At 47.4% G+C, this 21,181-nt stretch overlaps 2 protein-coding genes and 1 long non-coding RNA gene across 5 annotated transcripts; 2 read left to right on the forward strand and 1 right to left on the reverse strand.

Moving 5' to 3' along the window:
* The first annotated feature begins 1,067 nt into the window (after nt 1-1,067).
* On the forward strand, nt 1,068-8,070 carry matn1 (matrilin 1). Its single transcript, XM_035430716.1, has 8 exons — nt 1,068-1,320; nt 3,592-3,941; nt 4,333-4,555; nt 5,805-5,939; nt 6,188-6,592; nt 7,137-7,289; nt 7,452-7,532; nt 7,962-8,070. The coding sequence occupies exons 1-8, from the start codon at nt 1,140-1,142 to the stop codon at nt 8,009-8,011; spliced, it is 1,578 nt and encodes a 525-aa protein (XP_035286607.1). The 5' UTR covers nt 1,068-1,139; the 3' UTR covers nt 8,012-8,070.
* Nucleotides 2,604-12,709, reverse strand: LOC118234284. Of its 3 annotated transcripts, none has more exons than XR_004766641.1 (3): nt 12,466-12,709; nt 8,065-8,382; nt 2,604-3,988 (listed from the first exon to the last, which is right to left on the reverse strand). It is a non-coding gene; the product is annotated as an uncharacterized LOC118234284 (long non-coding RNA). The 3 variants fall into 3 exon arrangements; XR_004766642.1 differs by lacking the exon at nt 12,466-12,709 and adding an exon at nt 11,295-11,394; XR_004766643.1 differs by lacking the exon at nt 2,604-3,988 and adding an exon at nt 7,188-7,281.
* sesn2 (sestrin 2) lies at nt 10,602-21,023 on the forward strand. Its single transcript, XM_035430715.1, has 10 exons — nt 10,602-11,439; nt 13,364-13,429; nt 14,466-14,654; nt 14,877-15,059; nt 15,396-15,614; nt 16,579-16,720; nt 17,438-17,553; nt 18,146-18,336; nt 18,784-18,928; nt 20,872-21,023. Exons 1-10 carry the CDS (start codon nt 11,113-11,115, stop codon nt 20,956-20,958), a joined length of 1,665 nt encoding a protein of 554 aa, XP_035286606.1. The 5' UTR covers nt 10,602-11,112; the 3' UTR covers nt 20,959-21,023.
* The last annotated feature ends 158 nt before the right edge of the window (nt 21,024-21,181 follow it).

Consider the following 21,181-nt stretch of genomic DNA (forward strand, 5'->3'; position numbering starts at 1 on the left):
GACAAGGTGGCAATGTACATATAATGGTTGGACAGCAAAGAGTGGAAGCACAGTGACAGAAATGTGAACAGACAAGGACACGGATGCACAGACAGAATGATGCAGAAGGAGAGAAACAGAGCTCACGCTCACAGGGCTTCTGAGATAGCACTGCAGAGCACCATATGCCTTTCATATAAGATCTGATTGGCCTTTTCCTCATTTCATTTCCATATGAAACCCCCTGCCCCACCCCTGTGACTCCTCCCCACAAAAGTTATTTTTTTTAATGAAAAGGGAGCAATAAAGAGGAATTCATCCCTGTGTTTATTTGAACTGAATCCAATGCCAGACCTAATCCTGGACTTATAGAAGAGTGGAGACCAGAACACAAGGCTCCGTATGAACCAGAACCCCCTACCCCAATCACTCACCGCACACACACACACACACACACACTCTCTCTCTCTCTCTCTCTCCCACACACACACACACTCTCTCTCTCTCTCTCCCACACACACACACACACTCTCTCTCTCTCTCTCCCACACACACACACACACACTCACTCTCTCTCTCTCTCTCTCTCCCACACACACACACACACTCTCTCTCTCTCTCTCTCACACACACACACACACACACACACAAGCAAGTAGGCCTGAGAGGGGGCTGAGCCTGTGTGCTGGTGTGTGTGTGTGTATGCACGGGTGTGATCGTATGTGTGTGCGCGTGTGTGATTGTATGTCTGTGAGTGTGTGTGATTGTATATGTGGGAGTGTGTGTGTGGGTGTGTGCGTGTGATTGTACATGTGCATGCATGTGTGATTGTGTGTGTGTGTGCATGTGAGTGTGATTGTATATGTGTGGGTGTGTGTGATTGCATATGTGTGTGTGTGATTGTATATGTGTGGGTGTGTGTGTGTGATTGTACATGTGTGGGTGTGTGTGTGTGTGATTGCATATGTGTGGGTGTGTGTGTGTGTATATGTGTGGGTGTGTGTGTGTGTATGTGTGGGTGTGTGTGTGTGTGATTGCATATGTGTGGGTGTGTGTGTGTGTATATGTGTGTGTGTGTGTGTGTGTGTGATTGCATATGTGTGGGTGTGTGTGTGTGTGTGTGTGTGTGTGTGTGTGTGTGTGTGTGGGTGTGGGTGTGCATGAAAAGGAGAGCCATTGATAACCCCCCAGTCCCTCTCAGTGCTGCTCACTCAGTCTCCTGCCCTAGTGCCAGCCTCTCTGCAGCCATGAAGCCGGGTCTGCCGTCCTCCGCATGCCTCCTGCTGCTGTGCCTGCTGGGGGCCCGCGCCACCACGGATCCCCGCCAAGCCGCCGCCATGGGTAAGGGCCCGGAGCGGTCCCTCCGCAGGGCACCCGCAGCGGACCACTACTGCCCACCCTCCGGCCGAGGATGAGGGGAGCCTGGATCTGGGATTAAGGGTTTTTTTGGGAGCCGCCCCGGGGGAGGCGGCAGGCCGGTGTGCGGGAGGGAGCAGGGACAAGCCCCGGGGTGCCCCACCCTGTCTGGGCGTTTCAGGTGTGGAGCTCCGGAGGTTGTGCCTGTGTGCTGGCTTTGGGTGGAGGCGCTGGTCCCAGAGAAGCTGAGCCGCCTCAGAGAGATTTAGGAGAGATTTGGGCATCTGAAGATCCTTCACATCCCCTCCTTCTACCCATTTTATATTCTTCTTTCCCTTTCATTCTATTTCCAATTCTCTGTCTGACCTTCCATTTTCCCACTATCCATCCTTTTCTTTTCCCTTCCCCCCTTATCTCATTCTCTCCTTGTCTTAGTCTTGTACTGCTGTTTGTTCAGCCATTTCTCTATGATAATTATAAAGAGTGGAGCTTGCACTGGTCATAAGCTGAAATGTAGTGAATTAATTAGTGGGCAGTGTGTTGCTTTGTAAAGTAATGATGTGCTGTGTGAAGCTGATGGGAAATATTAAGTGGTGTAACATGAGATGACTTTCACAGTATTTTTAGTTTGTCGTGTTTTATCATTAATTCATCCTTTTTATCATTTTCAAAAATTGTTATCATCATAACTGAGCTGCTTCAAATTTCTTTACCTTCTACCAGTCCGTTTCTGTTGATGTTTTCTTGCATTAGCCACTGCATATTTGCAGCCATCCTCATGGATTAGTCATTAGCATTTGACATATTCAACCCGTACAATCTGGAGCATAAAGACCTTTTATGGAAATGTTGGCGCTGATATCCATTGTGTCTCAGTACCGTGAATGTTGTTTCATGCATGTTGCTGCAGTGTCGTTCTTGTGTTACACATGTGCTGTACAAAGTTAATGGTGCACAGACCTGCTGCTTCCTTTTTTCTGGTGTGAATAGCTGCATCACTAGTGTGTCGTTGCTATTGCTACCATTATTTCTGCACTGTTGCTAGTGTGTTTTCAGTTATATGTTGTGCTCCTGATGTATGGTGAATGTGAGATAGATTAAATCTTAACAAAAACATTTACATGGTGGTTGGCTGATGGTTGCGGCATTATCAAGTTGTGTCAATGTTATCATTATTCAACGGTCTAAATTTCCACTCCCCCATCTGTTTTGTTAAGAAGAGCGTGGACCAGCACAGTTTAGGGGCTACAACAACTTTTCTGGACACACCTTTCAGGTTTATTTGCTCTTTCTAGTGGTTAGAAGAGACAGCTGTCATTGCTGTGGATACAATTGAGCGGCAGCAGCGTTTCCAGTGGTGCTCAGCAGCAGGAAGGTGTGCCTACGTGAGGAGCATCCTGCTCCACGGCACCTCACTGCTGTCTTTGTTCCTGCAGCTATGCCAAGCAGCTGAGTACCACAGTTCCTCTGGTCTCCCAGGGGGATCGGTGCTCCCCCCATCAAACACAGTTGGCTTTAAGTTCTTTTTTTTTTTGGGGTCGAGATGTTTTGCTTTGGTGGGGACGGAGGGTTCTGAACCAAATATGCAATTTGCTTCTCTCCCCCACAATGTTTCATCTGAAAATTCTGTTCTTCTGTCAGCCTGGCTCTCTAGAGCCACCGTGACTGAGCTTACATTCAGGCGCTGAGGGACCCTTCACTATGAAACTAGGGTGTGTGTGTGTGTGTGTGTGTGTGTGTGTCCATGTGTGCTGAGAATTCTGGCGCTGGTCATGGTGGAATAACACACTCTGTAAGTAAGATAAACTAGGGGGTCCCTAGTGGGGTGGGGAGTAGGGCAGGTTGAATGCCTACAGTGTGTGGGACCTGGAGCACCATTCAGCCCAAAAGGGCATTCAATCAAAATATCACATTCACGGTAGTTTAACTTGAGGGTAAACAGAATAAGTTGCAAACCTGAGATTCAAACCTGTGCCCTAAAAAAAAAAGCGGACCCACTAACCCCTCCTCGATGCCATGATCTGATCATGAATGGCACAGACTGTAACGGGAGCAGCGCTTGAGTATTCACGTTTTAAAGAGTTTTTGTGGCCTCTGGCTCGGGCATATATGGTGAAAGGCTCTATGTATTTAAACGCAGATAGACAAACAGAGAGCGGGAGCAAATACACTGAGGCTGTGTGCCAACCTCAACTTCACATCTATGTTAGCTGCAGACTGTCTCAGCAGCCTCTCTCTGCTTCTCTCCCCATACAGCTGCCGGCCTGTGCAAGACTCGCCCCACAGACCTGGTATTCATAGTGGACAGCTCCCGCAGTGTACGGCCATCCGAGTTTGAGCAGGTGAAGGTGTTCCTGGCTAAGGTGATTGAGGGGCTGAACGTCGGACCCAACGCCACCCGCGTGGGCGTGATCAACTACGCCAGCCGGGTGAAGAACGAGGTGTCGCTGAAGACCCACCGCACCAAGGCTGCGCTGATCAAAGCCGTCACCCGCATCGAGCCGCTCTCCACCGGCACCATGACCGGCCTCGCCATCCAGTTCGCCGTCAACGTGGCCTTTAGCGAAGCCGAGGGGGCCCGCGTGCGCTCTCCCGACGTCAGCAAGGCAAGTAAGGCCTGAGGTCTGTTGCCTCCACTCCACTCCGCCCCCTGCTGGACAAGAAGTGCGGAACACCTTAATAGACAACAGAAGTTCTGCAAGAATTGCACTGTTCTTCTCTCGATGAGCCTCTGTGAATACTTTACCACTGAATGACTGCTTCTTTTCAGCAATCTGTCCATCTTCTTCGTCATATTTCCTATTTTTTTCTCTCTTCCCTCTTTCTTCTGTGTGCTCAACTTTTTCATTAGTATTCAAAATAGATTTTTAAAAAACAACGCAATAACATTCCACCTTATAAGGTAACATACCCATCTCCCTCCAACCTGGTAATCCAGACAGTCCATCCATGATAAGGAGTACATCTAAAACATCTCTATTCCTTCTTTCTCACTAGGTGGCAATCATTGTGACAGACGGGCGTCCCCAGGACAATGTTAAAGATGTGGCGAAAAAAGCAAGGGATTCTGGGATTGAAATGTTTGCCATTGGCGTGGGCCGTGTGGACATGAACACGCTGAAGCAGATTGCCAGTGAGCCTGAGGAGGACCACGTGGACTATGTGGAGAGCTACAGTGTCATTGAGAAGCTCACCAAGAAGTTCCAGGAGGCTTTCTGTGGTGAGGGGGCAAAAGGGAGATGGGAAGATGAGAGGACAGGGAAGGGGGGAGAACTGGAGGGAAAGGAAGAAGGGTGGAAAGGGTGAGCCAAGAAAACATAAGTCGGAGAAGTGTGAGGAAAACCAGAGAGATGTGCTGACAGTCAGATGGGGGAGGGGGGGATACATGAGGTCAGACCTTGATGTGTTCAGGCTACCATTCACAAAATCCATTTAAAGGGTCAACCCAGAACCAGTGCTTGGGTCTGGGACAAAACAGCAAAGAGTTAGACAATCTGCACCTCATTATCATTTTCAGGCTCATAACTTGGATCTCTTTCACATTCATCATCATCATCATCAATGGAATTTTACATACTCTAGGGGCGTGACCTTCTGCCCACAGTTCATTTTCCATTCCTCCCCTTCCCCTAAAAATTGCCCTCCCTTTTCTTGTCTGGTAGAAATGCCCCCACCCCATCTGTTAGCATTTTACTCTACCCCACACAAACCCTGGCCGTATCCAAATCAGCACACTCACCTACTATTTAGTATACAAGTTGTGTGCTCAATAGTAAGCAAGTGCACTGATTCAGACATGGCCCCTGTCTCAAAATTTTCAGCATTTCCTCTTTCTCTCAGAGTTCACCAAGAGGTGAAACTGAACCATTTGTGGCCCATTAGTGTCAGTAATTCTAACAGGGCCAAACTTCTGGGCAACATTCTGCTGCAGTGCACAGTCGGCTCCAGCCACTAGTAAACCAAGTTCATCAATTTAAAAATACATCAGTCGTTTCCCCAGGTGGTTCAAACCCCACTGCAGCAAAAAACCAGGATTGTCCTGTTCTTTTTCATGGATTGGCACTATCTGGAATACATGCATTTGAAATATGTATTTTCATTACTTTTTGTGTGCTTGTACAATTGGAAAATGATTCCATGCGGTATCTGAGAAAAACATTTTGATAGTAAAGATTAAAACAGTAATGAAAATACATATTTCAAAGAAATGGGAACATTTTCCAATATTGCCCTTCCCTGTTCATTTTAAAGATCCACTGGGCCTGGTCATTTCCTTCAACCAAGCCAAAGCAGCCCTCTAATGTCATAGTCATACCATCACCGTAAACATTTACAAATGAAGGAGCACAGTGGATCCTTAAAATCAACCTTAGTGCAGTTTCCTAATTCTTTAACTGACATAGTGTTATTTTCTCCCTCCTAACTCCCCCTCTGCTCCCTATGTGTTACGCCTGCGCACGTCTGCGCAGTCACGGACCTGTGCGCAAGCGGAGACCACGACTGTAAGCAGGTATGCATCAGCAAGCCCGGCTCTTACAAGTGCGCCTGCAAGAAGGGATTCACCCTCATGGAGGACGGACGATCCTGCAGTCGTGAGTTGGCAGGTGGGGCAGGCAAGAAGCCCGTGGGCATTGCTTTGGGGCATGGGAGAGTGAGGAAGACCACAGGGTGTGGAGGTAGAGGTGGTCAGAGACACCAATGAGCACCTCCCCGGGGACTTATTGTTCGTCTCTCTTATCAGCATCCTTACTATCTCCTTCTCTCCCAACCGTGTACCCCTCCCTGTGTCCCAACCAACCCCTTACCTCTCCAATCCCCCCCCACCTAACTCGGCCCTCCCACCCGCTTACAGCTTGCAGTGATTCTGCTACTGATGTGGTGTTCCTGATCGATGGCTCCAAGAGTGTGCGGCCCGAGAACTTTGAGCTGGTGAAGAAGTGGATCAACCAGATCGTGGAGAAGCTGGACGTGGCTGAAAACAAGGCCCATGTGGGGCTTGTGCAGTACTCCAGTGCGGTCAAGTCAGAGTTCCCACTTGGCCAATACAACACTAAAAAGGACCTGAAGGATGCCGTGAAGAAGATGGCCTACATGGAGAGGGGGACCATGACCGGTCAGGCCCTGAGCTACCTTCTGGACAACAGTTTCGCACCCAACCAGGGGGCCCGTCCAGGTGTCTCCAAAGTGGCCATTGTCTTCACCGATGGGCGTTCCCAGGACTACATTGGAGATGCTGCCAAGAAGGCTAAAGAGCTGGGTGAGATAAGTGTGGAGGGGGGACATTAAAAAATAAGGAGGGGATGAAAGGAGGAAGGCCCTTGAAGACTGGCAATGCATGAGCTATTGTACTGAAATATCCAAAAAACATCAGCTGTTTACATAAGTCACCACTTGAATGCAAATCATCTTCAAAGTTTCAGTTGATTTGACACACTGAAACTTTTAGAAGTTTGTTCAGCATTGTTGTTCCAATTTGTTACCTGCAACACTCAAAAACAATACCTGATATACAATACAGTACAGCCAAATGAAGGGCAGAGTTAATTCTGTCTGTGAACTTTGCCCTTATGATGTATGGGTATAAAGGCCTTAAGTGTTCATACTTGCTGGTCTCTGAGGGTTTTAAAAACAGAAGGAGAAAGAATGGAGATATCTATGGGGAGGGAAGAAGACATTTGTGGATAGGGAGGTATGGGAGTGGAAGGCAAGAGGAGAATAATGAGAGAGGCAGAAGATGGAGGAGGAGGAAATTATGGTGAATAGGAGAGAAGGGCTGATCTTGCGCCTTCCGTGCGTTGCAGGATATAAGATGTACGCAGTGGGAGTTGGGAACGCGGTGGAGGATGAGCTGAGAGAGATTGCATCTGAGCCCATTGCCGAGCACTACTTCTACACCGCTGACTTCAAGGCGATGAACCAGATCGCCAAGAAGCTTACCGGGAACATCTGTGAAAGTGAGAGAGACAGGCGTGGGCTCCTGATCTGTGTTTACACTGTCACACTCCACTAATGCCTACAATTTCAGAGACACACACCATGCACACCATGTACAAATGTGATGTGCATACACAAACACACACTTTCCCATTTCTGTCTCTTTGTCTCATCCCCTACAGAAGAGAATCCCTGTGAATGTGAATCAATTGTCAAGTTCCAGAAAAAGGTTGAAGCTGCTTTGCAAGCATTAACAAAAAAATATATCCTTTACACAACTGGAAAAAGAGTGGCTGAAAGAAATGTTTGCATATTTAAGCAATGTAATGAGGAAAGGAGGGAGAAGAAAGTGGTTGAGAGACAGTAAGGAGGGAAGGAGGAAGGAAGAAAGTGGTTGAGAGAGAGTAAGGAGGGAAGGAGGGAGAAAGAAAGTGGTTGAGAGAGTAAGGAGGGAAGGAGGGAGGAAGAAAGTGGTTGAGAGAGAGAGCGAGAGAGAAAGAGAGAGAGAGAAGGTCAATGAAAAGGAGCATGTTAAAGACCGCATGAAAAGCTAGAAACATGGACTAATATATATTTCATCTCTGTTGTTCACTGGGATGTGTGCAGTAAGAGAGGGATTCTGGAAAGAGACAGTATGATGTCATGTGAAAGCGTCTGTGTATGTTCGAATGTTTCCTTGACAACAGCGTCACTGGAGGGCATAGCGAAGAGGATCGCAGCACTGGAGAACAAAATCGTCTGAGGAGCTTGCACACCCCCTTCTCATTCTTCACCTTTTTTTGTAAAACAACTTACTGTAAAATACTGCAGAGGAGCCTGTGTGCACCCCCCACCCCCCAGTCAGTGACGCCCTCAGTCTCTCTCTTGCTTCTGTAACTCCATGTAGCTTTGCTTCCTTCTGTCCATCACTGGCCTCCGAGGGGATGGACCACTGACCGCAAGAGCCAGCCCACTGCGCCGCTGTGCAGCATCCACCTCTGGTCTGTGTCTTTGAATGCACTGTACCGATACCTCCACCAGGGGGCGTCCGTGTCTATACGTGCCCAAAGCACAGACCCACAATGCAGCTTCGACCCTCCCCTCTCTCTTTTCTTGCCTAAGCCTCTCTCTCCCCTGCAGAAACACACAAGGTATCTATTATTTTGTATGGAATATATATATAAAGCTAATTTAATATAAGATTGGACATTATTACAAATACATGTGTTGATACTCTTTTTTGTGAATAAAAAAAATCAGGGTCACATCATTTGTACAAAAAAAATTATAACAATAAGACTGTATACACATGTAACTATATACAATCTCATACTTGACAGGTTGAAACTATCTAGACTAAAGTGTATGATTATGTGTGGAGCAGGAGTGCAAAAATAAGACTTTTGTATGCAAGGCTTGCAGGTAAAATTCCTAGGCCTGGGACAAAATTATATTGTTACATGATCCCCAGGCCCAGGACAATAATATTTACCACAAGTTCACAGACCACTGGGCCCCAACTCCCCCCAGGGTCCGGGACAACCTACCCAGTTGTCCACCCTGGACACAACCACCCCGGGGGGTAACAGCAGCCCTGCTCGCATGTTCTCATGCCTCACAGGGTCAGACTGACAGAACTACAGCTCTCTCTGTTAGTGGCTGTGGCACTAACAACAAGGGCAGCAAGGGCCTTGCAATTCAGGGAAACTGACAGGCCCAGGGATCCAGAAACAGAGAAACACACAAAACATCAGACCGTGACAACCAAGAGCATGTCTCTGCAGGAAAATATGACAAAGTAATAATAACAAAACAAGAACAACTCATTAAAATGGAAATTCTGAAAAAAAAAATTAAACGTGGCTTGCTTGTGTCCTGTAATTGTGTTTTTTTTTCTGAGGTGATGTGGCATAAAGATACCAAAACAAGAAAAGAAAAGATAAAAGAGGAGATAGCCAGGCAAAAAGGGTGTGAGATATGCTTTCCTGATTATGGAAGGAATTTACTGGGGTCCTGGGGCCCCTCTGTTTGCTGGTTTTCCTTACAAACAGACACAATCCCATCATTCTAACAAGCTGAATATTATTCTTAATTAGGTGCTTTTCCTTTTTAGAAGGATTATTTACCCTCATAAGCCATGTTTTCTCTGAAATAGCTTTGCATTCCACAAAGAATAAAATGCCTGTGTTGATATTATGCTACATTGTGCTTATTCTGCTACATTGCACACAATCACATAAAAAGGGGTCACTTTTTGAGCAAATGAAAGACAGAGGTAAATAAATACTCTTCTAATTTGGTTGTTGAATACATGTTTAATTTATTTAATCATTTTCCCTTAAACTTATTAACACAATGCAGGTTTGACTCCTTATCAATGGCGTTGTCTTTGAATTATTCATTGTCTTCCTGGTGGGTATTTTTAGTGTACAGGTGTCCACACTTTCACCAATTAGGAGCCTTTAGATTCACATCAGTCATTAATTTTATGTTTTACATTTTTAATGCGATTGTTTGCAATATAACACAATATGTACATTGGAATTGAATTAGTCTAGGCATGCATGCTGTAGCTATGTCTGACATAATGTGGTTTAAGAGGGTAAATAATCCATGTAAATGCAAAAGTGCCTAATTAGGAAAAAATAACAGCTTGTTAAAATTCTGGGATTGCACTGGTTTGAATGAAAAGCAGCAAACACAGGGGGGCCCCAGGACCGAGTTTGGGATTCCCTGGTCTGGGCAATCTGAAAGGATTTTACTCAGTGATACAAGTAATGACATGCATAGTAGCAGGCAGTCGTCGCAACAGATTTGGCACCTTAACGTCGATGTGAATATAATGTGAAATTATAACACAAAACCTGAAAAACTGAACTGTAATCTGAACAGATGTTATGGGCTTGCCCCTCACAAAATTATTCGTCTATCAGCATATTCTTCCAGAGGATATTTCATGATTATTCTATTCAATTTCTTGTATTAGTTCTACTGAACGTATTTATTCATTTTTAATAACTTGCCAATTCCACCACGCACCAAAATGGAACATGCCTCAACATGTAACCAGTCTCCTATGTGCATCATCACTCAGGAAGCTCTAAATTAGCCTGTAGGCGATTGGTCGAGTATATCCAAAAACTCAAGTTATTTGCCTACTACTGAGTAGACTATACAACTTACAACTTCCAGGCTATTTATATAGTCAATAGTAAGCAAGTACACTGTTTCGGACACGACCTATGTCTCACTGAAATCGAATTTGAATATTTGACGTATTTATGCATTTATCTACCTGTCATAATGATTTGCATTTTCAACTTCATGCGCAAGCGTAATTCTCTTTTCCGGTATGACCGGAACTCGCTTTAAATGTATGCAATGCTAGTGAAAATGAGAGAAGACCGAATTGGATTTAGCTTGCAGTCTGACAAATCTGTCACTTATGACCTCCCTTCCTCGATATTCGTTTGCATTTGCAAATCGAACATACTGGTGGATTCATCATGCTAGCGGAACTTTGTCTTTAATGTAGCTTCGACTGACGCCAACTGAAGCCAGATAGCTTATACGAAGAAACTGAACAGGAGACAATATGCCCCATTGGGTGAAAGCATTCGAATCGTCTCGACATAAATTTATACGACTCGAAAAGTACCTCTTAGATTTTTTGCTAATACTATAGCTGCTTGTTGGATTAAACCATACGGGCTGATAACGTTTTCTAATTCAGCTTGGAAAAGTGAGGAAGACACCGCTCGCGAACTTTGGAAGGTTTAGCTAAAGCCTGGGTCCGAGCACTTAGGCAGTTAGCTCGGCAGGGTAGTACTAGCAATTTATACGGATCGCACTAGCTGGCTAGATATGTTGGATATGACACCGGTACTATCAGCCTCGGGGTGGGACCGAAGCCGGGAACATGATAATGAAGACCAGGATTGTGAGTGCCCCCAATCGAAATCCGAAACTGTGAATAAATCTAGAAAATTCTATCGCCTGTGCAGTAGAGACGAGAAGGAGCGAGCTGCGGCTTTGGAGGCACTTACGAAGAGCGTCCTGTCGAGTTTGGGCCAGCATGGCGATTCGGCTAGAATCGACGAAGACACCCTTTTACAACTGCTCCAGGTGGCCAAGACTTGCCCTTTTCCGGACATAAGGGAAAGAGCAGCAGAACTCCTAAAAACCGCACAGGTAATGTACGATACCTTGTTACACAGCTAAACAAACTAACTAGTTAATATCAGACGCAACGTCCAGTGGGAGACTGTCCTACAAGCTGAAACACGAGATAATTGCGTCAAATTAAAACTCTTCATTTGTCCTCAGACTTACGTGGACTTTAGTATTTTAGTAAAAATAGTTTTGATTTTACTACACCAGACCATTGCATGGCAATTCACCCCTGAATTTAGCTAACCGCGGTTGGCTAACTTGGTATACGTTATTACGTTAAATGGAGGGCCATCTCAGCTGCGAGTCGATAGGTCAGAAAGCGAACTTCGTATCGAAAGGTGCAATCTCTAAAAATATGTTATCGACTTTACCCTCCAAGTAACTAGGCCCCACGAACAATAGTGCTGCAAGTAGAACAAGTCTATAATGGATTTACTCAACGTTTTGTCTACTGTCATCTAATGTTCGCTGACACAGCATTAGCAAAGCCTTTCGGAAAGACAGAGCTGAATTGTATTATCAGTTGCTAAATTCGTAGTCACGCCTCGTCAAATTGCTTGATATGTTACTAGTGTTAGTTTTCGAGAGGTCCATTTGTTTTACTTAAACGGCATCTGAATTTCTCTTTCTTTCGTCTTTCATTTCAAATGTTTCTTAAATCTGTCTGACCTGAGCTAGCCCAAGGCATTTGGTGGCGGTAAACAAGAACGTTTGGATGTAAATAAGTTACTGTACAATTAAAACGTTTTCCAAAAAAGTTGAATTATGTGGCCCTGATCGACTGCATAGTGTTTATGCCAGGTCGGTTGTGTTGCTAGAATATAGCTCGCAGAAATGCGTTTCAAAGTAGGTTTAATGTGTATTTAGCTAACAAAACGTTGCTTGCTATCTTTGACTGTAAGAATGAAAAAATGAATGGAGACATGGACTAACGGAACATAAGACATAAAATTTGTTTAGTCGCATACCAGGAGCAGATTGCAATACATGTTGCTTACAGGTTACATCAGACAAAAAATACTTACGAGGTGATGCAAGACTCACCGTCTGTGAGAGCACTGGGCTCGAGGTCGCGCCACGCCTACTCGCTGAACAGTACTGAGCTGCAGTTCTTGTGGAATAACATCGTTTCCATCTCCATTTCACTTACTAGTAGCTATCGGATTGGCAACATGTTGTTCTGTGGGTCTGATGAGATTTTAATTAATAGTATGAAGGTACATTTTTTCATACGCACGCGTGTTTGTTTAGCCATTGTTTTAACTCCTAAATTGGGGAAATCGTGTCGTACAGGATTCCATGCTGGTAATGATTTGTTTGGACCAGGGTGCATAAGGAGGACCGATTATGACCGCATGCCTGCTTTCATCTTCTCCTAGTTAAAGTATTCCAAGTTATTAACTTGATCTAGAATTTTCTTATAAAATATTTGCCATGCGTGACAGCTGAAGACGCAAAGCTTTGCGTCTTCAGCTGAAACCATATACTGTGGTCTAATGTTGTAGCGAACCAGTGCTGGTGTATTTGCTAATTTAGCCTCAGTAATTTGAAGCATTGACTGTAGACCCCCAGAACCCACGTTGATTGCCTTACTGTATGGTCTTATCTAGTGAAACTTATGGATTAGTGTATGTAATGAGGTGAAATAATAGTGGTCTGTTAACAGCTTGGTTGAAATTGTGTCTAGGGATACAAGACGAACACATTTATAATTATCTGCTTTTATTTAGCATACCAACTTCAGCCTTTATGTTCTATAATAATGCCTGGAGTATTTTTCTGCAGCGCTATCAATGTAGATATTTGTGAGCCAAATGTAATGAACTAATGTTTAACTTTAAGATGAACTAAATGCATGTATTCCTTTCTGTCTCCTTATTCTCTCCCTCTGCCCTTGTCTCCTTGCGCTGCTCTCCTTTGCGCCTCCCTGTCTTGTGTTCAGGACCATGGAGTTGATATTCCCCAGCCTCTGGCCTCTGGACCTAGTGCCTTCATCCCAACAGAGGAGGTGTGTGCCAGTTCCTGTCCTGCCTGTCATTGTGCCCAACACCGTGCCTGTTCCTCCGGTCACTGTGCCCAACACCCTGACTCTCTCACCTTTTATTGTGCCCTACACTGTGACTGTACACCTGTCATTGTGACCAACACCCCGACTGTCCCGCCTGTCACTGTGCCCAAAACTGCGACTGTACACCTATTATTGTGCCCAACACTGACTGTCCCACCTGTCATTGTGCCCAACACTGTGACTGTACACCTGTCATTGTGCCCAACACTGACTGTCCCACCTGTCATTGTGCCCAAAACTGCGACTGTACACCTATTATTGTGCCCAACACTGACTGTCCCACCTGTCATTGTGCCCAACACTGTGACTGTACACCTGTCATTGTGCCCAACACTGACTGTCCCACCTGTCATTGTGCCCAAAACTGCGACTGTACACCTATTATTGTGCCCAACACTGACTGTCCCACCTGTCATTGTGCCCAACACTGTGACTGTACACCTGTCATTGTGCCCAACACTGACTGTCCCACCTGTCATTGTGCCCAACACTGCGACTGTACACCTGTCATTGTGCCCAACACTGCGACTGTACACCTGTCATTGTGCCCAACACTGCGACTGTACACCTGTCATTGTGCCCAACACTGCGACTGTACACCTATCATTGTGCCCAACACTGACTGTCCCACCTGTCATTGTGCCCAACACTGCGACTGTACACCTGTCATTGTGCCCAACACTGCGACTGTATTCAGTATGAGCACCGTTACGAAAAGGAGGCTGAGACTCATAACCTTGTGACTGGTGGAGTTGCTGTACGTACCTGTGTGTTAGCAGCCCTTGTCTTGGCATGGGCCAGCCTTTGCCTGTAGCATAACAGTTGGGTTCTTTCATATCAGTGATGGATGGTGATGGATCCACCTGTACGGAGGATTATGGGACCTTGCTTTCCCAGCGCTAGACAGCAGTATGCGTGCCTCAGTTTTTTGTGTGCCTGTCTGGTAATGATGGGAACATGTATGCCTCTCTCTCAGATTCTGGAGCAGGGCGGGGACCAGCCAGTGCTTATGGAGGCCTTTCTGTCCATGGGGCGCGTGGACCATGTGACCATGGTGATGGCGCTTCACCCTGCCTACCTGAGCTGTTTCCTGCGCACCCAGCAGGCCCTGCTGCAGTTCGACGGGCCCTTGCCCTGCCACTGGAGGCACTACATCGTCATCATGGTGAGGCCACAGTCTCCGTGGCAACGCATCTGTCCCACCTACTTTGCACCACTGCTAGTCTCCTCCACCAGTGCCCAAACTACATCCTTCCTGTCCCACCACATTCTGGATAATCCCCACACCCTTCGCTCGCGCTCTCTGATTTTTCATGGTGTTAGTAAAAGTCCCGCCCCTTCTGTTGTTAGTAAAAGTCCCGCCCCTTCTGTTTTGGCGTCTCCGCAGGCGGCCGCCCGTCACCACTGCTCGTACCTGGTGCAGCTGCACCGCTGCTGGTTCCTGCAGGCGGGCGGGGACGAGAGCTGGCTGCAGGGTCTGCACTGCGCCCCGCCCAAACTGCGCCGGCTCGGCCCCATCAATAAGCTGCTGGCTCACCGGCCTTGGCTGCTCAGTCCTGAGCACATACAGGTAAGAGCGGAGCGATCCTTTTCTTACTCCTCCACTTTCTCCCTCCTCTTCTGTGCTCCCTTCCGCACTCCTAACTTCTCTACTTTCATTCTTCCTCCTCCACCTTTGGCTCTGTCCTTCCTCAGTGTGCCTTTTTAACGAGTTTGAAGTGCTACTGGTGGGTACATCAGGCCAAATAAACTAAATTTGGAGAAATGTATGCCGAGGGAAGGTGGAGTTTAGTCATTAGTTTGGTCCTGGTGTCACTGAGCATGAGTGACTCTCTGACTGGAACACATATTACAAAAATGAGTTCCTGTTCCAGTTCCAGTAAGGCTGTCTCCCCCTCTTCTGCAGGAGTTGGTATCTCCCGGGAGTGAGGACCGCTGGTCCCTGGCTGAACTGATCCAGGCCGTGGTCCTGCTGGCCCACTCCCATTCCCTCTCCTCGTTTGTGTGGGGGTGCGGGGTCAATCCCGAGCCCGACCACATGGCGGGACACGCCTTCCAGCCGCCGTCGCCCTCCGCCCGCCCCTCCCACAGCCCCATGCCGGAAGACGCCGCCAGCCGGACGGGGGTGAGTCCCGCGCCGTGCTCACGCCCCGGAGGCAGCCCGGCCACGCCCACCCAGGGGATGGATTAGCAGGGAGGCTTTCTCATGGTTCAGTCCAACAGCTGACCTGGCCACAGCAGCCATGGAGAAATTTACGGCACTTAATAATACACAAAACTTTTTCTGGGATTAGTAGTAGTGTTTTCTCCATGATGCTTCTTATGACTTTCATCAGAGATTTCACTCTGGCCCCCTGCAGTCTAGCCTCAATTATCAGGTTCATAACCTTATGGTAGTCTAGAGGTACTGGGGTTGAGACTTAATCACTCATTGAGTCTCACTGCTTCTGACTTTGTTTCTTGTTTTTAGCAAGAAAAGCACAAAAATGCACGTTTTGCGAATTTTTTTTACATTTCAATGACATGTTTAAACGATGAACTGTTAACACCCTGTGTGTTTGCTATGGTGAAACGTGGTCCTTGGCTTCTGTCTGTTTGCTATGGTGAAACGCGGTCCTTGGCTTCTGTGTGTTTGCTATGGTGAAACGCGGTCCTTGGCTTCTGTGTGTTTGCTATGGTGAAACGCGGTCCTTGGCTTCTGTGTGTTTGCTATGGTCAAACGCGGTCCTCGGCTTCTGTCTGTTTGCTATGGTGAAACGCGGTCCTTGGCTTCTGTCTGTTTGCTATGGTGAAACGCGGTCCTTGGCTTCTGTCTGTTTGCTATGGTGAAACGCGGTCCTTGGCTTCTGTCTGTTTGCTATGGTGAAACGCGGTCCTTGGCTTCTGTGTGTTTGCTATGGTGAAACGCGGTCCTCGGCTTCTGTCTGTTTGCTATGGTGAAACGCGGTCCTTGGCTTCTGTGTGTTTGCTATGGTGAAACGCGGTCCTTGGCTTCTGTCTGTTTGCTATGGTGAAACGCGGTCCTTGGCTTCTGTGTGTTTGCTATGGTGAAACGCGGTCCTTGGCTTCAGCAGTCTGTGTACTTACAGGGTTCAGATGCGGTCACTGAGGTGGAGGTCCTGATGAAGAGAATGCAGCTTCTGCAGCAGCAGGAGGAAGAGTTCAGCCAGGAGGAAATGGTGACCCGCTTTGAGAAGGAGAGGCGCGAGTGTCTGCTGGTCACGCCGTGTGGTAGGACACACTCTTTCCCCCTCTCGCACGCACACACACACGGACATACATGCACACACACACACGCGTGCACACACACACACGGATATACACGTACACACGCACGCACTCGCACACAGACACACACACACACGCACATGCGTACATTTGCATGGGCACAGGATATTCCATGCTTGTTATTAAATACCCAAATACTTGAAGTATTTGAATGCATTGTCAACAGTTTCCAATATCTTCTGAATGTGTTTTCTAAGGCATTCCTGAAAATATTGACGTTCTTTAAATGTGCGTCTGTCCTTGGTGTCACGCACACACTCTCACACACAATAATGTCCTTGACAATGGACGCATACAAACTGCGTTAGGCAGACGGGTGAACACCCACACAAACACACCCTTCTTTGAGGCTGTCAGCTGTCGTACATCTAACGCGAGAACACACACGCCCTTTATGACACAGGCATATGATGCGTTAAGGCACGTGCATGCGCTTTCTCCACATTGCAACAACCACTCTTATGTGCACCATGAACATGTGTACACACACACACACACGCACAGTGCTGGGTAGTATACCCACACTCATGTGGTCAGGAACAGCGAATGCGCCCCGTGGCATCGCAGATACAGTCGGTGTTTGAGTGTTTTGTATGTGAGTCTCCAGAGGGTCTCCTGGGGTTTTGTGGTTTTCTCAGTCCCGTCTGTCTCTCCCCTCAGATGAACGCCCACGCACCCTCCCGGACAGCGTGTCCCGTTTCGTGGAGGACGCTGGTTATGGCTATCAGGACTTCGCCCCCCGCGGGGAACAGGCCCCCGCCACCATGCGCACCCAGGTAGCCTGCCGACCGGCTTCTCCCAGAAGCGGCCAATAAGCGCCCAAACGTTTACACCACATTTCCTGTTCACTGGAACTTTGAACCTTCGCAGTATCATTTATTCTTATAAGTGTTATGTTTATCTTTAAAAGGCTGTTGTAAATTTAGGCACAGTGTAAATAAAATGGTGGGAAGGCATAAGGATTTGTTTGCTGTGATGGATATGAAGTAGTGCATGAAATGGCTGCTCTTATGACGGCTGCTCTCAGGAGCGCGCTCAGTGACGGCTGCTCTCAGGAGCGCGCTCAGTGACGGCTGCTCTCAGGAGCGCGCTCAGTGACGGCTGCGCTCAGGAGCGCGCTCAGTGACGGCTGCTCTCAGGAGCGCGCTCAGTGACTGCTGCTCTCAGGAGCGCGCTCAGTGACGGCTGCTCTCAGGAGCGCGCTCAGTGACGGCTGCTCTCAGGAGCGCGCTCAGTGACGGCTGCTCTCAGGAGCGCGCTCAGTGACGGCTGCTCTCAGGAGCGCGCTCAGTGACGGCTGCTCTCAGGAGCCCGCTCAGTGACGGCTGCTCTCGCGAGCACGCTCAGTGACCGCTGCTCCTCGCTCAGGACTACTCGTGGGAGGACCACGGCTTCTCCCTGATGAACCGCCTGTACCCGGAAATGGGCCAGCTGCTCGATGAGAAGTTCCAGGTGGTGCTGGGCCTGACGTACCACACCATGGCCATGCACCGCGACGTGGACACCTTCATGCTCCGCAAGGCCGTGTGGAACTACATCCACTGCGTCTACGGCATCCGGTGGGCCCCTCGTCCCCCGCGCCCCTGTCCATTCTCCGGCTCCCGTCCTCCTCCTCTCCCTCCTCCTCTGTCTGTTCATTTCTCTCAATCTCTCTTATCCTGTCTGTCTGTGTCTAATGGTGTTTCGAACGTGTCTGTCTGCGCACAGGTTTTGCGTCGGTGTCTTGAAGCTAGTTTAGTCATTTGTGCCAAGTGTTGGCACCTGTGTTCAGTGGATATGTGCAGCTGTGTTCAGTAGCTCTGCATGTGTGCTTTAGTTTCACTGAAATTGGGGTCAGTTCCACAAATAAATGTGATACATTCAGTTAATTTTAGTTAAGTTTGTGAAATGCCCATAATGTTCTGTGGGGAATTTACCCTTCCATTGGGTTTTGTCATTGGTGTCCTGAGTGTGGACTGCGTTGAATTGGGATGTGCGTGAACCTGTGCTGGCTCTGCGTTCCGCAGGTACGACGACTACGATTACGGCGACGTGAACCAGCTGCTGGAGCGCAGCCTGAAGGTGTACATTAAGACGGTGGCCTGCTACCCGGAGAAGACCACGCGCAGGATGTACAGCGGCTTCTGGAGGCAGTTCCGCCACTCTGAGAAGGTTAGGCCACACCCACCGCTCCCAGCCAATCGGGACTGTCCGCCTCCCCAAATGAGCTGCCGCTGGTCGTCTTCCGTACAAGCAGCTCACGTGGAAGCAGAGCTCAGTCACAGGTTATCGTCGCTGCTAAAGGTTGGGCGTGGGGGTCTTAAATAAGGTTCAATCACGTGGAAGTAGGCTTTTTGTAGTGTGATCTGTTCCATAGTATGGCTTTATGTAGTACAGGCCAAAGTATTAGGCCACCTATGGTTAAAAAAAAAAAAAACCTTTTCTACTTTAGGTAAAGAATTCAGTTAACGTGAGTATTTAGTGAATAACAAGCCAAAGTATTCTTTTTTCAGTTTTTATCTACAATAAAGCAAAAGGATGATTTCTACATTCTTAGACACAACTTTCTTCAAGATGGCCTCCTTTGGCTTTAATTACAATGAACAAATTATTGGAAGAAGACCAGGAAAAAGAAGGATAACTTTAATAAAGAAGAATTCTAATATATTGTGGCTTCTTGCAAAACTGTATAAAACATTGTAAAACTGCACCACACCTACAGGAAGAAACTCAATGTGACTAGAGAAACCAGTTTAAGACAGTGAAATGGCAACTACGATCTGCTGGTCTCAAAGGATGTGTATCTGCCTTTTCCCCAAACTTTCTTGGTCCTATGTTAGTGGTGCTTGGCCCACTGGAGTATTTTCTTCTTGTTAACAGAAAGTAGCAAGGGCTTTACTGCAGATACACTTCCTTTTAGACCAGTGTAGTCGTCAGGGAAACTGGTTTCTCTAATCATATTGAGTTTTTCCTGTGGTCGTGGTGTAGTTTTACGATATCTTGTGGTGTCTACCATAAGAAACTATTTGTCTGCTGCCTCTTGATCTTCCTGGTCTTCTCCTGTTATTATTACTGCCCATTAGCTGGGCCCTTCTGAGTGTGTACTGAACACTGCACCTGGAAATCTTAAGCTTTGCAATTTCTCACTGGGAATAACCTTCTTGTTACAATGTTTACTTGGCGCCGCACATCTAAGCCTAACTCCTTCTTTGCCACATTTCTTGCAACTTTGATGCCTATTTTACTTGCACTGCAGGCAAAATGTATTAGGCTGCCAGTGAGATTGCACTTATGGATTTACCTCGCCACCTCCCTCCCACCCCTCCTCCTCCCACTTTGCAAAATGACTGGATGGATTTCCAGTAATCTGTTTACTTGTAATTCAACCATTATCAAAAATGTTGATAATGGTTTGTTATTTAATAAATGTTCATACATTAACTGAATTCTCTACATAAACTTAAAAATAAAACTAAATAAAAATGGTGGCATAACACCATTTCCTGTACTGTATGTAGTTCCAAAACAGTTTGAACGACTGTTACGCATTGAATAGTCAAATTGCAGTAAAATGAATCTGCTTGTTTTTGTCTTTGACACCGTGGGAATGATGGTGTTTTTGGGGGCTTTGTGTTAGAGGGGTTGTTGCTTTGACATGGTGGCTGATGTAAGGATTTTCACTAGTTGAGGGCGCTTAACACGTGTGTGGATTGGGTCATTTAGTTTTTCAGGACATCTTAAATGTAGTGTTTCAGGCAGTGTGTCCCTTCAGATTGAATGCACTCGAATCCAGATCTGTATAAATTCCATGGTAATTACTGAATTCCGCTATCCTTCCACTGCCTTTGTATCGAAACGATAGGGCCCTACGCTAGCGCGTGATTGGATAGTTTGATAATCACCTGTGCTAACTGTAGAATAAAGAACGCTGCTAGACATGTCTTGCGTTCAGGAAAGTCCCCGGCCTTATCGCTGCAGATCAGCATTCAGAAGCACACAGAAGACGTTCCGTTGCCAGGGCACCGGAGCCCATGGCAACCGCAGCGCGGGCCGGCAGCTCCGCCGGCGCTCTGATTGGTCGGGCGCCCCGCTGACCCCCCACCTCTCCCCCACAGGTGCACGTGAACCTGCTGCTCCTGGAGGCCCGGCTGCAGGCGGCGCTGCAGTACGCGCTGCGGGCCATCGGCCGCTACATGACGTGATGGCGGGACGCCCGCCTCGGCCGCGACCTTCGCGCCCGACGCGCCGATCAAGCCGGGGGGACCCAGAGCCGACTGACCTCGCCCTGGGTCCTGAGGGCCCGACCGCCCCCAGTGTGCAGTGCCTCTGAGACCAGCACTCACTGCCGCTTTGTGCTGGTCCTCATTCTTCTCATTCTTCTCTTGAAGGGGACTTTGATATAGGTGTTAGAGAAAAGCTTTTTTT

This window comes from Anguilla anguilla, chromosome 8 (assembly GCF_013347855.1).
Source record: "Anguilla anguilla isolate fAngAng1 chromosome 8, fAngAng1.pri, whole genome shotgun sequence".
NCBI lineage: Eukaryota > Metazoa > Chordata > Actinopteri > Anguilliformes > Anguillidae > Anguilla > Anguilla anguilla.